The sequence below is a fragment of the Tenrec ecaudatus genome, chromosome 13, assembly GCF_050624435.1.
Source record: "Tenrec ecaudatus isolate mTenEca1 chromosome 13, mTenEca1.hap1, whole genome shotgun sequence".
Taxonomy (NCBI): Eukaryota; Metazoa; Chordata; class Mammalia; order Afrosoricida; family Tenrecidae; genus Tenrec; species Tenrec ecaudatus.
The window spans coordinates 22,632,713-22,653,944 of NC_134542.1; the positions used below are offsets into that span (position 1 = coordinate 22,632,713).

At 45.2% G+C, this 21,232-nt stretch overlaps 1 protein-coding gene across 2 annotated transcripts in view; it reads right to left on the reverse strand.

Annotated features, from left to right (window-relative positions):
• Positions 1-21,232, reverse strand: part of XRCC5 (X-ray repair cross complementing 5) — an 89,310-nt gene that overhangs the window by 62,428 nt on the left and 5,650 nt on the right. For both annotated transcript variants that reach the window (XM_075529342.1, XM_075529343.1), the window contains exons 5-9: positions 21,023-21,145; positions 16,397-16,588; positions 8,469-8,583; positions 6,193-6,331; positions 3,606-3,718 (exon numbers count right to left, since the gene is read on the reverse strand). In XM_075529342.1, coding sequence (XP_075385457.1) covers positions 3,606-3,718; positions 6,193-6,331; positions 8,469-8,583; positions 16,397-16,588; positions 21,023-21,145 — 682 coding nt within the window. The remainder of the gene's footprint in view (positions 1-3,605; positions 3,719-6,192; positions 6,332-8,468; positions 8,584-16,396; positions 16,589-21,022; positions 21,146-21,232) is intronic.

Consider the following 21,232-nt stretch of genomic DNA (forward strand, 5'->3'; position numbering starts at 1 on the left):
ACAGATGGAAATTGAGCTACCAGCAATCCCCCGACTGAGCACATGCCCAGCAGAGGCAAGAAACAAACCACAGTGAGACATCCAATGTTCATCGCAGCACAGTTCACAATTGCAAGGAGTTGGAAACAACACAAATTTCCATCAACAGACAAATGGATCAAAAAACTGTTATACATACCTATAATGGAGTACTACATATCACCAAAAAGCAGTGATGAACGCATGAAGCACATCACCGCAAGGGAAGAACTGGAGGAAATTATGCTAACTGAAGTAAGCCAAGCACAAAAGGACAAGTACTACATGAATCCACTGAGGTAAGCTTAAAAAAAAAAAGCAAACGGGCATAGGGAAAAAGCTACTATATACATACATCCCTGGGGTGAGGTCCAGCAACGATGGCAGGGGCCAACCCAATCCAGGGATACATACAACAACCAATTAAACTAGAGGGGCAAAGAAAGAAAGAGAGAGAAAAAGACATGGGGGTGGGGGGAGAACAGGGCACTAACCCACCCAAGGGGAGGATATTGTTTATATCTCCACAGGAGAGGGAAAGACCAGGCTTCAAACTGATGTGCCAAGACATGAATACAACATATCGACATGTACCAGGGAAAGAATAGAGAGATCTGTGGGGCCAGCCCCAATCCTAACTATGTGGACACCCCTCCCCACAGAGAAGAATGCACTTCAGAGGATAGCACTGGGGCTACAGTTTGGGGAGAGGGGAGCATCTGATTAGAGCACATGGGAGAAACAAAAAGGGATGGAGAGGGGGGAGAGGACACCCTGGCCCACCAAGTCCTAAGGACAATATTCCTGCTCGGAGCAGACAACGTGGTGGGGCCAAAGGGACGGCCCCACAACGGGACACGATGTACCTCATTAAACCATAGCACTGTGGGAGACAGCACTGGAGACACAGTGAGGGAATTGTGCATAATATGATCCCATCACCCTGGGGCGAAACACTAAGGGCATGCAACAGAGCAGCAAGGGGAGCAAAGTGGTGAAATCCCCCGGGGAATCCCAAAAATAGACTTTGGAGACAGACTGTAGCACTCCATTAGACGCAATTGTAAAACACTCATAAAGGCCAACAAACAGACCTTCAACTCTTTACAGGCCCTTCCATTTTTGTCAATGGCTTTCTTTTTGTTCTTGTTGCTATTGTTTTCCTGGTCTTGACTTCCTTTGTTGTTTTCTTTGGCTATGGGTTTTGCGCTTATTAATGTATCTGCATGTCTGTCTAGGTAAGATAGGCGGGATAAGTAATTCGGAGATGAAAAGAACAGGGCCAATGGTTCTGGGTGGATATGGGAAAAGGGAGGTGGGGGAAAGGAAGGGCAGGGTAGGGGTGGTGGTGGGCAGAAAGAACCTAGGGACAAGGGAACAACAACTGAACTAAAACCAATGGAGAGAAGGGCGTAAGATGCCCAGTGGGGCTCAATCAAGGACGACGCAGCAGCGAGGAATTAGTAAACCCAAAGGAAGGTCGAACATGATGGTGGGACAAGAGGAAAGTAAAAGAAAATCGAGAAAAGAACCAGGAGGCAAAGGACATTTATAGAGGTCTAAATGCAGGCATGTACATGTGTAAATATATATAAATTACAAGAGGGGAATAGATCTATCTATTCATATCTATATGTTAAGAATTAAGGTTGCAGATGGACATTGGGCCTTGACTCAAGTACTCCCTCAACACAAGAACACTTTGTTCTAACAACCCGGCATTCTGTGATGTTTAGCTATCCAACACGATCGTTGAAGACAAAACGGGTGCACAACTAAATGTGATGAAGAAAGGTGATGGTGCCCAGCTTTCGAAGATATAGTGTCTGGGATCTTAACGGCTTGAAGATAAACAAGCAGCCAATAGCTGAGAAGCAACAAAGCCCACAGGGAAAAAGCACACCAGCCTGTGTGATCACGAGGTATTGATGGCATCAGGTACCAAGCATCTAAGACCCAGAACAAAAACATACCCAGGGTGAATTGGGGGGGAGGGGGGAGACATGGAGTGGAGACTCAATGCCCATCTGTAGACAATTGGACATCCCGTCACAGAGGGGTCACAGGGAAGAAATGAAATGAGCCAGAGTGCAGTATAGCACCAATGAAACACACACCTTTCCTCTAGTTCTCTGGTGCTTTCTTCCCGCCACGATCATGACCTCAATTCTACCTTACAAATCAGTTTAGACCAGAACATGCACACTGCTACAGACAAGAGCCTGCAGCACAGGGAATCCAGGCTAGATAAACCCCCCAGGGCCCACAAGCAAAGTAGAGATACCAGAGGATTAGGGAAGGTGGGGTAAGAGAGGGAGAATCAATCACAAAGATTAACCTATAACCCCCTCAGGGGGATGAACAACAGAAAAGTGGGTGAGGGGCAATGGAGGATGATGTAAGATATGAAAATAATAATCTATAACTTATCAAGGGTTCGTGAGAGAGGGGGAAGAAATGAGGAGCTGATATCAGGGGCTCAAGTGGGAAGAGACTGCTCTGCAAATGATGATGGCAGCACATGTGCAAATGTGCTTGACACACTGGATGATCACACATGGATTGTGAGATGGAAGAGCCCCCAATAAAAGTATTTCATAATAATTTTTTTAAAAGAGGGGGGAACTGATTACAAGGAGATACATATAACCTCCTCCCTGGGGAACAGACAACAGAAAAGTGAGTGAAGGGAGACGTCGGACAGTGCCAGATATGACAAAATAATAATTTATAAATTATCAAGGGTTCATGAGGGAGGGGGGAGCTGGAAGGGAGGGGGAAAATGAACTGATGCCAGGGGCTTAAGTGGAGAGCAAATGTTTTGAGAATGGTGAGGGCAATGAATGTACAAATGTGCTTTACACAATTGATGTATGTATGGATTGAGATTAAGACTTGTATGAGCCTCTAATACAATGATTTTTTAAAAAAAGAAAATGATGATGGCAGCATATGTGCAAAGGTGCTTGACACACTGGATGAATGTGTGGATCATAAGAGAGATGTAAGAGGCCCTAATAAAAGTATTTAAAAAAGAAAAAAGAGAGCCCAATGGAGTTCTAGGCTGTAATACACGAGGTCACTGGGAGTCCGAACGAGCCAAGATCAGGGCTTGCTTCGGGGACTATCAAGTACTTAGTGACTTTCTGCATTTCCCACTGTGCCTCCTGCACAGCTCTGCACTGGTCTGAAAAAGAAATGACTGGCAGAGCAGTTTCCCATCCCAGAACTCTTATGTTGGGAGTTCTATGGTAATTCAAAACCTACCTGACCTTTATTCCCCCCAAAACACCATTTAAGCACAAAAGTCAGAACTACACCCTTAGAGCTATGATGAGCTACAGCGTCCAGCAAAGCTAGGAAGTAACTTGAAATTGAATGCATGGAAGTCTTACATAATCTCTTGGTCACTTTCCTCAGAAAACCAAAGCTGACGGCAGCCACCTCCAGACTGTCTTTTGGAAGAAGGAAACTTGAGATGCATCCAGATCATAAACTGAGGACCAATCAAAAGTGCCTCCTCAAGTAGCAAATAGAAAACTGCTCATTTATCTTGTTTCTAAGTGTAGAGCGAATGAGCACTGTACCTGAGAAGATCTGCAAAATCCCAAAACAGAGAAGCATTTTCCTTCCGATTTATATTTCATTTGTTCCTCATCCACTTTAGAGAAGGGGACTATGTCACTTCCGTAGCGGAACCCTAGGGAGCAGGGAGGGAGAGAGCAGCGGTTAAGCACGTGGGGTCTCATCTTCACGCTGAAAGCCGCTGTACACAGACAAGCACGAGACATGCCCGGCCCAGAGCCAGTCTCCACACACCACCCTCTGCAAACCAGGCCCGAAACCTTGTCCTCGGTCAAGGGCAGGGAGAAGCAGGTACACAAGCATCACATATGCGGGGCCTTCAAAAAGATCATGGAAAGATGGAATGAAAAGATACTGGAATGTGCCCACCAACTGTCTGAAGTTCCCTCGTGCATTTTAAAGGCGATTAAAATCTAACCACACTTTCCAAGTGGCATCTTCTGCAACCCAGCTGCCTTAACGAGTATGTGGTCTAGGAGAGCAAGAAAGGCGGCAAACACAATGTGCTCACTGTGCTCCCGAGACACACCCCGCTGACTGAAGTATGCGAAGGATTTATAAACATCATAATAACACATTTGTTCAGAAACCTGAAAATACCCTTAGGAAATTTTCAGAACAAAATGTTCTCAAAAACACACCCTGGAGCTATACAAATGCCTAATGGGAAAAGCCCAAGATCTTCTATTTAATGACAGAAAGTTCGATTTAATGAAGCACTCTAATGATAAGTTGCTTATTATTTTGCATGTAAATCTATTTGTGAGGTTGGATTATACCCTTTCTACTTTTTCATTATTTAGGACATAACAAAGCAAAACAAGGAGTCTTCGCCCTGTCCCCTCATGCTCTGGATCGGCACTGTGTGCCTGGCAAGGGAGAACACCCGCCTCTTTACCCTGAGGCTGACGACACTTGTATCTGGGGGCAGATTCTGGGAGTAGGGGTGACTTGTTCTGTCAGTCTGCTGTTGCTGCCTTGCATTTAATTAAGAAGAAACACATTTCTATTTACACTGCATATGTCTTTTAGAAAAATCAAGCAATGAAAACAAAATTAAAATCCAAGAGAAAATTAACCAACGTATGGCACTTGATTGAGAGTGGTATCTGGACTAAACGTTTTTCCGTTTCTCTGCTGTCAGTCATTTGACCTGAACAACTGAACAGTAACATAAAAATTCTAATGAAGACTGGCTTGTGTTTTCTGGCTTATCTACTGCAAGGACAGACAAGTAACTGTAGACTCTGTAAATGGCAAAAAAAATATATGGACTAGACAACTTTTAACAATTTTCCTGCCCACATGTACATATTAATACCGCTAAGAAGAAAATTCTCAACCTTCATGGGGAGAGAATAGGTAAGGGAATTGTGTGGGTACTGCACACAGGTAAAGCAGGAACACTGCAGTTCTACGTTCTTTGAGACCATCAACCCATCTCCCGATGACCTGCCAGTGATTTCTTTGGACCCACGATAACCAGAGCTGCTTTCTCTGCTTGCAACCAAGGGAGTGGCACGCTCTGCGCTAGTTCCTTCTCCTTCCAACTCAACCCACACCCAGCTATCCGATTCACTTTCCTAAAACACAGGATTAATCATGACACTGCTTCGTCACTTTCAAAATTAAACATAAAATCTAGCCTATCAGGCACAGCCCTTCAAAACTAGGTGCTAACTCAGTCAAAGCCAGGAGCACAGTCTGCCAACAGACAGCTCTGGGTTCAAGTTCTGATTCTGCCCGTGGCCAGCAGGATGCCCTAGGATCAGTTCATGAACATCTAGCCGCAATTCCCTTATCTGAAAAACGGACATAACAAGAGTTATCAAAGGACCCATTTCAAAGCTGGCAAGTTACAACGACGGTTACGCCAGGTAGTGCGTACTCTGGCAACCTAACGTCCCTGGTTTCTATCTTAGCCATCACTCAGTCTCTACGCTTTAGCTCTTGACTATTCAGAACCTGGGCTGGTGTCTAAGTCCTTTGGGCAGAGATGCCATCTAGACCCACAACGCCAAACGGAGCTAAGTATGAAGCCCTTAAACAAACACCCTTCTCCTACCCCCTAAGTTAATGCAAGGAAGCGTGCTGAGCAAGACATCTTAAACTGTCATTTAAAAGAAGCAGCAGCATGGAACTCAAGAATAAATACAAGTCAGCAAGAAACTTGCTTCAAACACATTAATACAAGCAGTCTCCTAGGTAGTGAACTTTAAACTTTAAAGCCTAGTACGAAGTCGGGTCACCAGGCACATTTAAAACGCTGCGAGTTGGAATTACCAAGTGTGCTCCTGGACACCTTCCTACCTAAGACTCGGCAAAGGAGCTAAAGGACCTGGGGTTCCCTCCGTCACCTCCCCCTCTCCCCCAGCCCCACCCCCATTCCCAAGCTGTATCTCTGTAACTCAGAGAAACAGAGACTATAGCTGGCTTCCAAAAAGTTCATTAGACACTAATGAAATATTTCCACGAACGTGTTGAAGCCTCCTATCCAAGCCAATAACAGTACAACTCATAAGCTGCATCATATCACTTGGAAGAAAATCTCTTTTAAGGAGGCCACAGAGACAAGTCTTACTGGCATACCTTGAATAGTGTCTTCTTTTGAAACTTCAGTTTCATCATCATCATTTAAACAATAAACTGTTTCCTTTTTAATATCTTCTTGTTTCAGGGTCCTTGCATCCACAACTGTCCATGTCTTTTTAACTTTTTCCTGTAGAATCTGATTTCCCCAAGAAAAATAAAGGGATAACCGGTAAAACTAGTGATTCAAGTTGATTGAAAAAACTTTATACTCTCTGGTTCACACAGAAACATCCAGAACATTTATTCTACATCTACATCATTTTGTTGGCTCTTGCTATTATGGAAGTCCTGGTTCATTTAATAATAGAATACACACAGTAGGTCTCTCTACGTTTCTTTTTCCCCTCAGGGTAATTAATCAACAGATAAAATCAGTATTTTCTTTCTCCATAAAAACTTCCTGTACAAAAGAGACAGACTTTAGATACATCTTTATCAGTTTTCCAATTTTAAAAAAAGGGAAATAATCTATCAGTAATCCTAAATCAATATGGAAATTTGAACAATAAGCCAGGTAAAGGGTAGAGATGGCATCCTTACTCCGAGGCATACACTTCAAGGGCCTGAATGAAAGCCGAATAAATAAGTAAACTACTTCCAAGGTTCTCATGGATGATGTACAAGTTTTGGAAATAAGTCCTTGAATCTATCCAAAGAATATGGATATGTACATATATGTATACATGTGTGTGTGCGCGTGTGTATCAAAACATTCATGGAAAAGTTCCATTATCTTGGAATTCCATTTTCCTCATGCAAAAGCATGTCTAAACCATTACTCTGCATTTTAAAATGTTTGTATACATTCATGTTGAAGTCTTAAAAGGGAAAATAAGGAGGCATGTGTGGAGGTATGTATCAGGCTCTAAATCAGACTGGAATTTGTTTTTGAAAGTGTTTTAGTACCATATATACTCGAGTATAAGATGACTTGATTATCAGCCGAGGCACCTAATTTTACCACAAAAACTGCATTAAAAATGTGCTGGAAAACTCAGCTTATACACGAGTATATATGGTATGTTCAACATACATCTATTACAAAATGTAATTTCTTGGAAGCAACTCACCATTTTATGATGTTTCATATATAATGCTACCAAATCTTTAATAATGAAAGTGGATGGGGCTGAGTCTTGAAAATGCTAGACTTTCAAACTGGTATATAGCTATATTTCTGCTATGCTACTTCAAGAACATGATTTATTATATTTCAAACTGTTTCTTAAATAATTTTTTAAAGCACCTGTGTTAGACAGGGTTCTCTAGAGAGATAAAACTAGGTTACTGATAATTTTATATATGTATATATATTTATAAAGATAGATATAAAACACAAGAAATAAACAGTTAAATTATAAACAGATAGACATATAATATAAGAAATGAACAGTTAAATTATAAAGCAGTACAAGTGGCTAAGTGCAACTCACTCCCGTGAGAGAGTTGTGAGACCCTAGCAGTCCTTCAAGTCTTGAGGGCCGTCCGGTCGTCCTCTGTGGAGAGAGCGAGCTAGGCTATCCCAGCACAGGCCGCAAACAGCCAGGCAGGTCACCAACCGTCAGCCAGGTCACCAAATGTCAGTCCCCAGCTCCGGAGATGTAAATTTCATTGGAGTGGTCTTAAAGGAACCTCAACTTACAGTGACACAGTTCACAGGCAGTGTGCCCTTTAAATTGAGGAAAAGACCAAGCAAGGCAGCTGCACACTGGTCCGATGATTTAAGAGCTACAGACAAGAAAGGCGAGGCTCACCAAGCCACTTATCTCTCCGCCCTTCGATTAATCCCACTTGGGTGTATCGGCCAGGCTGGCACAATAAACTATCTGAGCGCCAAACTCATGATCCTTAACTCATTACAGAGCGAAAGAGAAGGGGGACTCAAACGCTAATGTAAACAATTCTTAAACTTTCTTCCCTGGGGTCCCCTTTAACCATTGCTGCCAGTGAGTCACTGAGTCGCTTCCGGCCAGTGTGACCCTGCAGAGAGAGCAGAGCAACACTTCCTCTCAGGGGTTCTAAGCTGCGAGTCTTTATGGACGCAGACTGGCACGTCTCTCTCCCATGTGGCATGGCGAGTGAGCGCTTAACCACTGTACCACCAAGGCACCTCCTAAAGGGCTACCTTTTACAAAGGAAGCTACAGAGATTCAAGGGGAGCAGTTTAGGGAGCAGCAATTTCAGTCCTCAGTCATCCACACCTGTATTGACAATCACTGATAAACATGGTTGTTTGTTGTAAAATCTTTTTTAAGAATGTATATACCACTTACCGATTTATAAGCCACAATCCTTATGGATAAATTGGAACCAATAGTCAGCTGGCAAGGCCAGGCCATGGGATGTCGCTCGATTTTCTTAAAGACACACAGTTGTTTCAGGCTCTCACTTTAATAAACAAAAACAGTTGAGCAACAGTTTAAAATGCTAACTTGTGCTGGATGATGCACTTACTTTCTAGAATAACTGAGCTGCTGCTGATCATAGGGGACCACAGGGGACGGAAGGAAAATGACAACCACAAGTTGAGAAAGAACCAGAGTACAGAAGAGCCGGCAGAGGTGGGAGAAGGGGCTGAGTACTTTACTGTTAGGAAGAAACAAACATCTCCATCTCCCCCTACTGAAGCTTTCCTTTCTACTCAGCCGGTGGCATTTCACACTTTGTTCAGCACAAAAGACCCTCTTCTTGGGCCATGTACATGTTTATACGGCACTACACTGAGTTAGGGATGGACTTTGGGCCTCTGCTCACACCCTCCCTCAAGACTAAAACACTATGTTATAACCAATCAGTAGTCTAATTGGTTACACACACACCACCAACCCCACACACTGAAGACAAAACAGGTGCATAAGCAAATGTGGTGAAGAGGGTGGTGGTGCCAGCTATGAAGAGATATAGCATCTGGGGTCTTAAAGGCTTGAAGTTACACAAGCCGCCATTCAGCAGTGAAGCAACAAGTCAACATGGAAGAAGGACACCGCTGGTGTGATCATGAGGAGTCACAGAGACTGGGTAATAGACATCAGCAGACACATAACAAACAAAAACATTGTTGAGGATGAGGGAAGCTGGAGCAGAGATCCAAAGCCCATCTGTAGATAGTGGAACAATCTCCCCACAGAGGGCCCACAGGGAGGGGATGAGTCACCAGGGTGCAGTAAAGCATCAGTGAAACACACTATATTTCTCTGGTTCCTGGAGGCTTCCTCACAGCCCTCCTCCCACCTCCCCCCCACTACCATGACCCCAGTGCTGCTTCCCAATTCAGCTTGGACCAGAACATGTACACAGGTATAGAAAGGGATGGGAGCTCACGACATACAGAATCCAGGAACAGGAGTGGGAATAGTGATACCAGAAGGGAAGGGGGAAGAGGAGAGGAAGGGAGAAAGGAGGAACCGATCGCAACGATTGACACATTAACCGTACACCCTCTACAGGGGGAAGAACACAGAAAACATGGGGGAAGGGAGACAGCCGTTGGTGTGAGATGAAAATAAGAACAAAGTACAATCTATCAGGGGTTAGGAAGGTGCGGGAGAGGTGGGGAGGAGCTGATACCAAGGGCTCAGTAGGAAGGAAATGTCTAGAAAATAATAAGGCAATGTGAGATATAAAAAAGACTTTTCCCTAGCATTGTCTCCCCCATAGATATGCCAGGCATTAGAGGCTATTTGCCAGCACATGGCGGGAGGTCAGAAGCATTCAGCCTTCAGACTAGTGTCTGGTCCCACCACAGGTGGAGACCACTCCCTGTTGTTAGGACAATGGATTGCTTCTCTCAGAAGGCTTCAGTCATCAGTCTGGTCCACTGTAGGTGGGGTTCCCACCCTACTGATGTTTCCATGGAGAGCCAGAGAAGAGGTCAAACCTGCTCAGTGACATCAAAGGTAGACTGCCATCCTGAATCTAGAATCTTCTCATCTTGTCACATGTATACCCCAATCCCTCCCCTTCTTGATGCGTGCATAGCCCTAGATTGTCCCCCCTCTCATTACTGTACTACCTATAAGACGATCCTTTCCTGTGACGTATGTCTTTACCTGTATTAGGGAGCCTGCGCATCCCCAAAAGATATATAAGACTTGGATAGCAATAAATCTCGCTCCTGCTCTCTCACTTGCCCTGTACCACCAAGAGGTGCTGAGGTGAGCATGCTACCATGAAATGTGTCTGACTCCATTATTTCAATCTCTCTTCTATCTCTTCTATCCTCTATGTCTTTACTATAATCTTTACTTATTATTGCTGTACAATTGCGCCTATCGGACCTGTAATGATTTGTTAGGGGCAGGCTACCCTGAAAGGGCAACATATGTACAAACCTGCCTGACTCAAATGATACATGGATTGTGATAAGAGTTGTACGAGCCCCCAATAAAATGATTTTTAAAGAAGAGGCTATAATGAAAGCACATTCATAAATGAGTTTGCTCTTAACACTGAAGGTTCACCAACTCCCTGGCAAGCAGACCTGAGGACATGAACTCCTGCTGCAGGGCAGCCAAGGATAGGTACCAACCTATGGCAGCGCTACTCAAAACTCTACGATTCACTAGACACACCAACTCTCTTAAGTAAATATGTTTGTGAGGACAAAGGGGTTCTTGGCCTGAGCCATGGTATCTTCAATGGTCTCATATGCATGTGAAAGCTGGACAATGAATACAAGCGATCAAGATAGTGATGTTTTGAATTATTGTGTTGGCAAAGAATATTAAATACACCATAAACTGCCAGAAGAATGAACAAATTTGGCTTGGAACAAGTAGACCCAGAATGTTCCTTAGAAGCAAAAGTTTTTATGGGCATGAAGCACTCTATACTAGCTGCCACTGAGTCAATTATGACTCAATAAGACAGGGAAGAATTGCCCTTTTGGGTTTCTGACACGCACCTTTTAGGAGTAGAAAGCCTCATCATTTTCCTTCAAAGCAGCTGTTGCTTTTGAACTGCTAACAACTAAGCCACCAGGCACCTCCACCAGACCAGTGATTTCACCTGGGTTAGTTTGAAGCAGTCAGAGGTAAACAGAGTGGCTGGGTATGGGGATTTCTGGGAGAAACACAGGACAGGGGAATGAAGATGACCATGGAGGACTTAAGGTCCACAGGCCCCATCCAGACTCTTGAGGATCCTGAACAGGCAGGGTGTGGCCTGCAGCTGGTCCACAGCACGTGAGATGTTGGTCCAGTCTGTGCAAGGAAGACCCACATGGGCCCCTCCCGTTTGGACCCCAGGAGGCTGCGGGGGGGCACCTTCACAAGGAGACCACAGAGGATGTTGGTTGGCCTCATGAAGAGTTCGGTATCATCCTGACAACTTGTCCACGTGTCTTGACGTTGTCACCACTGCTTCCTTATGTCCATGAGCCTGAGTCTCTTGAAAACTGCTTTTTAAAGCACTTCAAATCTATTGCTCACATCCAGGTAGGCCTCAGGCCGCAGGCATTTCTGTGCTTGTAGGAAATTCCAGATTTCCCGGTTGTCGCAAGGTCCAATTAACTAGTGTGAGCGCTCCTCTGGTTCTGGTGGCGATGCTTTTTGATTATTTCAAGAGGATTTCTAGTAATTTTGCTCTAAGGTATCACTTTCTCCCATTTATTCCTGACTTGTAATGCTTCTCGGCCTTTTGGCTAAGAGCAAGTGTAGTCCTGAGTTGTTTTCTCCTGATTTCTCTCTGCAGTCACAGTGCCGTCCTCGTGGTGGGCAGGAAGCTGGCACTTAGCCTGAGCTGCTGGGCCTGTAACTTTAGAAGATTTCATACTGGGGAAAAGAAAGGAAACACGATGTAGAGAGTGCTACTTCACTTGATCAACTCTGAAGACGATCAAATCTTTTTCTTTTTTTTTACTTGAGCTCCACCCGAGGAACTAATAGTCCAGTTAAAACGAAACATGTGAACCAAGCCCAGTTTCCATTCTGCTCCAGTGCAGTGACTTTGCCTGATGTCTCTCACCTGGTAACTGCTTGGGACTGGCTAAGACACTGGCTCAAGGTATGCAGCCACTGGCTCCCCAACCCAAGCCTCCCATCATCACCGAGCTGCTTCTGACTCAGAGAGACAGCTCGCTGCCGAGGGCTGTCAGGGCTCGTGCACAGGCCCAGGAGTAGAAAGGCTCCTCTGTCCCCTTGGAACGGCTGGTGGGTTTGAACAGTGAGCAACTGCCCTGCCGGGGCCCCTTTACTGAGAGTCACAAGGGCAATACCACTCCTAACTTCTTACTTGCAGGTCATTTTGAGATGAATGACTTTGACTGGACTTGGTTTGGCTTATTAGATAAAAGGGAAGCTGCTTGGTTATTAGCTCTTGCTCCTGATAAAAGGAAATGCTCTAATTGGAAGAAGGATTTCAACACAGAAGCAGACATTTCTTTGAATCGGCATTCAGCATCTTTATCTAAGCTGAAATTTAATAAACTCCAAGTCTTTTAAGGTAAGAAAAAAAATCTGGGCTCTAACCAAGCACAATCAAGACTAGAGAAGATAAGACAGAATTTGTGAGCTTCACTGGAATAAGGAACACAAGAGCTAATGACAAGCCACACTCCCAGCACGCCATCTAGACTCGCTGGTTTCTCCCCTTGGTACAAACTGAGAGGGGTTCTACAATGAGGACAAGAGAGCGGCCTGGTGTTATCCAGAGAGGCCCCCGAGCTCTCAATTTCCAGACCGATGTTGCAGCACTAGCAGGTATTCTCCCAAAGTGCACAGTGCATACTGGCTTTGACTTTCTGCAGGCAGGCTGGCTCGGAACCAGGTCCACAACCTCAGACAACATGACCAGCCCAAGTAGCCTTCAGGTCTAAAGCCACCAGCAGGTCTGCATTCTGTTTCTGAGGGAGCTCATTGTGTCACATCCAAGAACAACTGAGTCACTTCTACGGTACCTTTGAATTTCCCAAGTACAAGTCAGGTAACAATTTTCTGCAACAATAAAACTGCTCTGCTTCTAACCATGCTTGTTCAATATGGTAAGCTACAAGCCACCTGTGGCCATGGGCACTTGAAATGTAGCTACTATAACTAAGGGGCTAAACTGTTTATCTATTCCGTTTTAATTAGATTTAATCTAAATAGTGACGTGTAGCTTACGGCTAAAATACTGGGCAGGATAGTTCTTGCCCACCATCAGAGCAGACTTAAAATTAAAGTAGCTACAACTGCTAGGACAATACTTATAAATGTAGCTGGTTTTATTTTTGTATATTTAAAAAATCACTTTATTAGGGGCTCATACAACGCTTATCACAATCCATACATGCATCAATTATGTAAAGCACATTTATACATTCATTGTCTCATCATTCTTTTTTTTTTTAAACATTTTATTAGGGGCTCATACAACTCTTATCACAATCCATACATATACATACATCAATTGTATAAAGCACATCTGTACATTCTTTGCCCTAATAATTTTCTTTTTTTTTCTTTCTCTTTTCTTTTTTTACATTTTATTAGGGGCTCATACAACTCTTACCACAATCCATACCTATACATACATCAGTTGTATAAAGCACATCCGCACATTCCCTGCCCCAATCATTCTCATAGCATTTGCTCTCCACTTAAGCCCTTTGCATCAGGTCCTCTTTTTTTTTCCCCTCTCTCCCCACTCACCCCTCCCTCATGTGCCCTTGGTAATTTATACACTGTTATTTTGTCATATCTTGCCCTATCTGAATCTCCCTTCCCCCCCTTCTCTGCCGTCCATCTCCCAGGGAGGAGGTCACATGTGGATCCTTTTAATCAGTTCCCCCTTTCCAACCCACTCACCCTCCACTCTCCCACCATCGCCCCTCACACCCTTGGTCCTGAATGTATCATCCACCCTGGATTCCCTGTGCCTCCAGCCCCCGTATGCACCAGTGTACAACCTCTGCCCTATCCAGTCCTGCAAGTTAGAATTCGGATCATGGTAGTTGCGGGGAGGAAGCATCCAGGATCTGGGGGAAAGCTGTGTTCATAGGTACTACCTCACACCCTGACTGACCCATCTCCTCTCCTAAACCCCTCTATGAGGGGATCTCCAGTGGCCGACACTTGGGTCTTGGGTCTCCACTCTGCACTTCCCCCTTCATTCAATATGGTATATATACACATATATACATACACACACACACACACACACATATATATATATCTTTTTTGTGTGTGCATGATGCCTTATACCTGGTCCCTTTGGCACCTCGTGATCACACTGGCTGGTTTGCTTCTTCCATGTGGGTTTTTTTGCTTCTGAGCTAGATGGCCACTTGTTCACCTTCATGCCTTTAAGACACCAGACACTATCTCTTTTGATAGCGGGGCACCATCAGCTTTCTTCGCCATAATGTAGCTATTTTTATGACATGCATGGGAGCCCTGGTGGCACAGTGGTTACATGGTGGGTTGTGATCTGCCAGGTCTGCAGTTCGAAACCACCAGTCACTCCTCAGGAGAAAGTTGGGGCCTTTCTACTTCTGTGAACAATTGCAGTGTCAGAACCTCACAGGGCAATTGCACCCTGTCCTATAGGGTCTCTCTGATTCAGCAACAACTCAATGGTGGTGGGTTTGGTTGAGATACTATAGAAAGAAACAAGCTTCTAAGAGTAATTTGTATTGGCCTATGATTTTTACTATCAGTCAATACATGGTTATATCACAGTTAATAAGTTTCTTTAAGGTTTATAATCTCACATTAGCTTAAGTCATGTACAAATTTGAAAGAGAAATAACTTCGAGACACATCGTTGCAGCATTGAAAAGCAACATTTTATAGTATTTCTCATTGAGCCCTTGGCTTTGGTAGCTCCTTATAAAATTAAAATTCCATTTCCAAAACACAAACTAGAACAGATATATACTCAAACGAGAAACGAACAAACACTAACTCACTGCCATCGAATCCATTCTGACTCACAGTGACCCTATGGGAGTAGAATGTCTCTCTTCTCCCAGAGCCCCTGGTGGTTTAGAACTGCTGACCTTGTAGTTAGCAGTTCAACAAATAACCCCCTATGCCACGATAGCTACTCAAAAAGGTTCTAATCATTGAAATCGTACTTCAAGAAGTATGCTTGAAGCTGCACTGGATTTACTGGTGAGTTGAATTGACTCACGAGCATCAACGGACAACACCCTCCGGATCTGAAGCGGCACCAGTCCCACTGCCCGCTCAGGGCTGCAGCTTTCACCAAAGCAGGTTCCCCAGCGCATGCTCTCTGGCAGTCTCAAAATGAATGCACAGGCCGTCCTCGCCAGAGATAACCTGGGAAGGGGATGGTCTCTAACTGGGACGCTTAATAAAGCTCATTGTATATTTAAGTGGTACTTCAAGGCTTTCAGATTTCCTACCTAATTCTGCCTTTACAACACCAACCTGAAATAAGCAGGCTAGGAATTCTTTCCATTCCGAGGGTAGGGTGGTGGGTTTTGTTTGTTTTTAATTGACCAAGGCAGTCTATGAGGAAAAGGTGTTTTGTTTAAGCTACATTTTTATTATTTGTGATCTCTAAAACCTAAACCAAAGTATAAAAGGATATTAGAGCCCCAAAATATGATTATCACTTTTAAAAATCAAGCACATTTTCTTATAGGTATATGAGAAGGAAGGGTCCAAGAAATGAGTCCCAAGTTCATCATAAAAGAGGAAATCTCCCACAAGCAGACCTTGGGACATTGTGGGATTGCTTTCAGGCCAGCACAATAAAGTGACTATTGCAATGAACTGAGTCACGAGCATTTTTTGGTTTCCAGTGCATACAAAGTTATGTTTATAGGACACTGTAGTCTACTAAGTATACAACAGCAATACCAGCACACGTGAAATCGTGTGAGAACAACCAAAATGTGACACCGAGACACAAAGGGAGCAGAGCTATTGGAAATGGAGTGGACACACTTGCCACAGACCTCAATTTGTAAAAATAAAAAGCCAACTTTTAAACTGGCTTTGTTAAATGACCTTGGGTGCCTGTCTATTCCCACACTTCACTGACAGAAGTCCTGGGGGGAAGTGCGATATGTTCCTCCAAGCCCACCGATGTCTCCCAGGCAGGAGAGAAGGGCTGACGCAGCATTTCTTTAAGAGACTCAGTATTAACTGCTAAGTCAAAGGAGTGCCCCAGACAACGTTAGTGAGAGCCTGGGTCTAGAGAGAAATGGACGTGGAAGCGACTGAGAAGTGCTGAGCCACGTGTTCCGTCTTACCTGAAGGAATAGATTTCGTCCAGCCCATCTTCACCTTCTAAAGCCAGCATCACCTGTTTCACCACCTTAATGCCTTCCTTTTGCTGCTCCGTCATTCCTTTTGGAGGAAAGGCGGGTCTGTTGTGGTCCGAGTTCAAGCTGCTGTCTCCTCTGTCCCCAGCTCCAGCTTCCTTCTCCACCGAGAAGGGCAAACTATCAACAAAGGATCAGCAATAGTTCAGAGCAGTGGTTCTCCACTTTTTTTGTTGCTACTTCCTAACTGTAATTCTGCTACTTTAAGAATCGGGGACATCTGTGAAAGAATTGTTCAACCCCAAGGGGGTCGTGACCCATGGGTTAAGAACTGCTGAGTGTGGGGGATACATTCTCATGTCAAAGCAGCAGGGGTCACTCATTAGCTAAGTGAAAACAGGCCTGCCAGTCAACCTCCATGAGCTTCAGCTTTCTAGGCTGGCAAATGGCACTGGACTACTGTAGCCAGGTCTCCTATGGTGGTGCCTGTCTCATCTCACCTTACCTAGTCGTTATGTTGCTTCACTCTCCCAGGCTAGCTTCCTCCACCTGGCCTCTGAGCAATCAAGCTCCATCTTGTCCAACTCCACTGAGGCAGCACCCTTAACACTCAAATAGCGCAACACATACACACACGCACGCGCGCGCGCGCGTCCACACTAGGTAGGCCGGATGTCCTACCACTTGTTGAACCTGGCTTTGGGTAAGCTCTCCCGAAAGATGACCGCCCTCACCTGAGCTGTCAGTTTAGATTTCAGGAAAGGACGCCTCTAAGAAGACTGAGTGCTCTTCTCAGCAGACAAACTAAGTAAATAAACACCCATCTGCTGCGATCCTTGAAGGTCATCGTTCAACGACTCAGTGACAGCGTGTGCGAAATGCTTAAACCCAAAGGACCTTGATTGCTGTGGGTACAGAATGCCTGTGCAGCTGTCAGTTAGTTGCTAGAAAGGGGGAAAGCCCAGTTTCACTTTTGTGTCTCGCTCCAGTGTTTGGCTGAAATGAGACTAGAACTAAATTGAGATTACCAGTCATGGGAATAATCCATAATCAATACTGAAATTAAAAAATAAAACAGCTCTGTAGTACAGCATCATTATATATGGCACTTTAGAAATGTTTTCAGGTAGGCAATCTCACTTAATCCTTGCATATTAGGTGGACAGGGGTTTGCATCTCAATTCTCTGTAGAGATGAAATTATCTTGTAAAAGCCACACACTAAAACCTGACAATAAAAGCACTGTCCTCTGATGTGAGTGCCAGGTGCTTTCAAATGTGTCACCTTCCCTACTTTGCCCCTGAAAACCTTTCAGGCTAAATTCAGCACTGATTTCAGTACACCAAAAGTACCTGGTTGGCCACCTTTACATGGACGGTTATTCGCAAGGCGATTTCTCCATTTCTGGATATGATTTCTCCACTACTTCACTTGCTAAGAAGGTCTTCCATTTACATTTCTTCTGAACATCCTACACGCTCAGCTGCCAACTGCAGAGGTGGTAGTTCAAGTTCACCCTGAGGTGCCCTGGCAGGAAGGGCTGGGGAAGCTCCTTCTGCAGTTCTAGTCCTGGGAAGCCACTGCCATGCACAGTTGTGCTCTGGGACACGTGGCCTCATCCTGAGTGGGAGCTGACTCCTGATATCCAGACTGGGTGGGGTTGGTACGGAGCCTGGCCCATTTCCATCACCTTCAGCACACACCAGACACGGAGCTCCAAAGAGCAGGGGGTGGCATACTGCCTCAGTTCAAGCTGTCTCCACAGCAACCACCAGGAACAAGAGCAGACAGGCATGAAAAAGGAAACTGCCAGGGACCCGATCTCGGGGATCTACATGTAACCTCCTCTGGGGGGTGGGCAACAGGAAAGTGGGTGAGGGGAGAAGCCGGGCAGTGTAAGATAGGATAGAGTAATAATTTATAAGTTATTAAGGGTTCATGAGGGAGGGGAGAGCGGGGAGAGAGGAGGAGGGAAAAAAGGAAAATGAGCTGATTCCACGAAGTCAAGTGGAAGGTGAATTTTGAGAATGATGAGGGCAATGAATGTATAAGGGTGCTTTACTCAACTGATGTACGGATAGTGATGAGTTGAATGAGGCCCAATAAAGTGATTTATTAAAAGAAAAACGGAAAGTGCCAGTAGGCTATCGTGAGAGAAGGATGTACACAGCTTTCCTCTCACCACACAGAACAGAGTTGCACGTCCTCAGTCATCGGGAGGTGAAATGAAGATCCATGTGCGAGGAACAAGCCCGCTGAGAACACGGCCCTTCGTGGGACTGCCAGTATTACTTGGAGAACTTGGAGAACAATTTGGCATCCGTTAGATTGTTTGCCTACAACAAGGAGACCAACAAGTGGTCGGCATGCTGGAGGTGTGCCACACAGGAGGGCGGATCAGGATCCAGGGACAGATTACACATGGTCACACAGCAGGCGAAGGAAGACCAAGGTGTCTTCTTCAGCGCCTTACAGTAGTCCTTGAAACTAACACTGACAGAAGGGCAGCATGCTCCAATCATGGGAAGGCGTCCTGAGACTACGGAGAGGGAGCAGAAGCTCCAGCTGAGGGTCTGAAGTGCTGAGGAAACCCCACCTCAGTAAGAGAAGTCTCTTTTTAAAGCCCTTCATTTCTCTGAAGTACCGAGCTTAACAGGGTCCAGTTGGATGGGCTATTCCGAACCATTTTCCTACAGCTCTGCAGAAAGGAGAGGCCCTGTCAGAAGGCCTAGCAGGGACATACATGCAAGAGAGGGCCTCTCTCCCCACCGAGGGATTCTGAAGGCGCCCGAGGCTCACCCCGCTGGGCTAGTGGCTTCTCGGTAGAGCCTTCAACTTGAAAACCGAGTGTCCACAAAAGACTTAAATAATTCAACATCCTCTATCATCACTCTGATGTCACCAAACACAGGACAAGAAGAAACCGGTTTCAGAAGCAGCAGGAAGGGTTCATGTTGGGAAAAGAACTTTCAGTTAGAGCGGGTATAGCGAAGGAAAGGAAGTACCTGACGAGCAGAGTCAAGTTCGCTGCAGGGGACGGGGACGCTAACACATTTGGAAAAGCCTGTCTCCTCCCATCCCAAATCTGAGCACCTCACTTCTAAGTATACCCATATAGTTCATATGACCGGTCTAGTCATAATGCCTTATGTAATTTCTATCCTCTAACTTTGTGTTCTGGAGCGTTGGTGGCCAATTAGGTTAGACATTGAGCTACTAACCTCACATTGAGCTGCTAACCTCCAGGTCAGTGTTTCGAACCCACCAGCCGCTCCATGGGTGAAAGATGAGACTGACCGTTTTTCAGCAAACGGGGAGGACAGCTGGACTCTGCCCTACAGGGTCTCTGTGAGTGACTGACCTGACGGCAGTGAGTTTGGTTACAGTCTCACTGTGGAGGGAGTTCTGTAAGCCCAAGGACAGGATGAAGGTGGGAGGGTGTGAACTAAGTCACCATGGAGGTGTCAACCACGCCACCAGCAAAGCTATTCCTCTGGTAGATGGGTCCTCTGGGAAGCAAGCAGGGAAGGCGTCCCCAGACCATCAAGGAAGAAGAATCACTGGGGAACACGGTCAAGATGCTCTCCTCATGCAGGGGCGGAGGTAGCAGAGGCCATGCCTCCCCAAGACCACAAACTGAGGGAAGAAGACCAGGAGGCAGAGCAGAGAAGCAGTGAGACGATGGGGCTGTGAGGCAGGGATGGCTTCCTCGCCGGTGGAGGCAGAGGCCAAGGGGCTGAGAGACTGAGGACTAGAGAGACTTGGCTGCTGGCTGAAGAAGAGATGCTGCTGTTGACAAAAACTCTATATCCTTCATTTTTTTCTGATCCTGGATTGTGTTCACGTGGTCAATTGTCTAGTGAGTTCCTAAAATCGTGAGTACTCCGAGTTCAGCGTGGTGACTGCAATATGGCTGTCACTGAGTCCGGCAGAGAAGTACATTGGATCCAGCAGCACAGTTGAGCCTTATGGGAGTAATGGTGGTTGGTGGGGGACCACAGACCTTGGGCTGATGAGGAATTGGAGTGTCCCTCCCTGGTGTAAACAAAGGGCAGCTATGACCTCCATGGCAAACTTAGCAAATGACAGTTCACCTGTGTGTACTTCTAAAATACTGAGCTCCTAAACATTTTTATTCTCTGGGGGGAAAAAAATCAAAATAAACATGAACTTATATGTAAATGAAAATATTCAAGATGAAAATTCTCTCTACCCCAAATGTAGGTCTCTCCACTCCACTCCACTGTAGGACTAGAGTTCCCTGTTTAAGAAAAGTTCTCATTTATTGATCTGGTCATCGTCCAAGTAAAGTCTGTGGAGGTAGGAGATGAAGTCAGTCCTTCAAAATATTCTAAGAATTCCTGGCTCTTTAAGCCCAAGGACAGTGAACAAAATGGTGAGAAACTGAGCTTAACTCCCCTGTGTTCTGTTGCCATTCATTTCTGTATCACCAAGCCTCAGAACAGTGCCCCCCACACACTCCCTGTAGCCAGTGAATGTTCCCAGAGTCCTGGCATCTCACAGTGTCCACCTTCGGGCAGAAAAGTGTCCCACTCACTGCAATTATGCCCTTGTCACATGCTGTGTGTACATACAGAACTCTTAGGAACTTACAAGAACTGCACAGTGATGCCAGATTGCTTCAGGTTATGAATTATGACATCCAACTGATCTTTGCTGAACGGGCTGCTGAGGTCAGTGAACACTTCAATATGCCGTTTCTCAAACTTCTTTCCTCTAAAAAAGAGAGGGATCACATTAAGACACCATTCTCTGAATTATATTGTCACTGAGCAGAGAGGGGCTCAGGAAGGAATCTAACCC